Source organism: Olea europaea, unplaced genomic scaffold, assembly GCF_002742605.1.
Source record: "Olea europaea var. sylvestris unplaced genomic scaffold, O_europaea_v1 scaffold7154, whole genome shotgun sequence".
Taxonomy (NCBI): domain Eukaryota; kingdom Viridiplantae; phylum Streptophyta; class Magnoliopsida; order Lamiales; family Oleaceae; genus Olea; species Olea europaea.
In genome coordinates, this window is record NW_019265553.1 from 8,708 (window position 1) to 9,894 (window position 1,187).

At 38.8% G+C, this 1,187-nt stretch overlaps 1 protein-coding gene across 1 annotated transcript; it reads left to right on the forward strand.

The window, feature by feature from the left end:
- Nucleotides 1-336: 336 nt before the first annotated feature.
- On the forward strand, nucleotides 337-1,182 carry LOC111390774 (argininosuccinate lyase, chloroplastic-like; the record flags this gene model as incomplete). Its single annotated transcript, XM_023015883.1, has 3 exons — nucleotides 337-633; nucleotides 719-883; nucleotides 1,012-1,182. Coding segments are annotated over 3 exons (633 nt in total), but the record flags the coding sequence as incomplete, so codon positions are not given.
- Between the last annotated feature and the right edge of the window lie 5 nt (nucleotides 1,183-1,187).

Consider the following 1,187-nt stretch of genomic DNA (forward strand, 5'->3'; position numbering starts at 1 on the left):
GTTCATTGGGACAGGTTAAATGATTGTAATTACCTATCCATCATTTCAAGAACTCTAAGATTAATATCTGTCAATTCTGGACCTCATGAAATAATATTTTGAATCTATTATATTCCACTAGCATATCTTGTAGTGGCATTTATGGTTCATGTTTATTTTGTATTGCATCATTTACTGTGTTTCTATCTTGTCCACAATGAGTGCATGGCTTTGTCACGTAATTAGTTAGATCATTATTTTAAATAGCATTGATGCAGTTTTTGGTGGAGGTTTTTTATGCTAGTTATTTTGTTGAGCATTTGGCTTCCTCAAATTTTTTGTGACACCATTATATGAAATAGCATTGATGCAGTTTCAGATCGAGATTTTGTTTTGGAGTTTCTTTCTGCAAATTCCATCACGGCAATACATCTCTCTCGGCTTGGTGAAGAGTGGGTATTGTGGGCTTCAGAAGAATTTGGGTTTCTCACTCCTTGTGACTCTGTTTCAACTGGAAGCAGTATAATGCCACAGAAGAAGAACCCAGACCCAATGGAACTTGTTCGAGGGAAATCTGCCAGAGTTGTTGGAGACCTGGTTTCGCTTCTCGTGTTGTGCAAGGGACTTCCTCATGCATACAACCGAGATTTACAGGTAAGCGATTCCATCCATTGCCATTTAAATTTGTTCATAGTAGACTCCTATATTTCCATCAAAAGCTTAAACTGTCCTCAAACAGGAAGACAAGGAGCCTGTGTTTGACAGCATCAAGACAATATTAGGAATGCTTGAAGTGTCGGCAGAATTTGCACAGAACATCACTTTTAATAAGGAAAGAATACAGAATGCTCTACCTGCTGGTCATCTTGATGCCACGACGCTTGCTGACTACCTTGTCAAGAAGGTAGGTATATATTACACCGCATTTTCCTTTTTCGAAAAACAAACAATGTTTTCCGCTGGAGCGAAATCCCTCTATGGATTGAAATTATATTCGTTTTGAGTTAATTCTAAATGGTGTATTGTGCGCAGGGAATGCCATTCCGAACTTCTCATGATATAGTTGGCAGGTGTGTTGCCTTGTGTGTTTCCAGTAACTGCCAGCTTCAGGAGCTGAGTCTTGAAAAGCTGAGAAGTATAAGCCCAGTGTTTGATGAGGATGTCTACGAGTTTCTTGGAGTCGAAAATTCAGTAAAAAAGTTCACTTC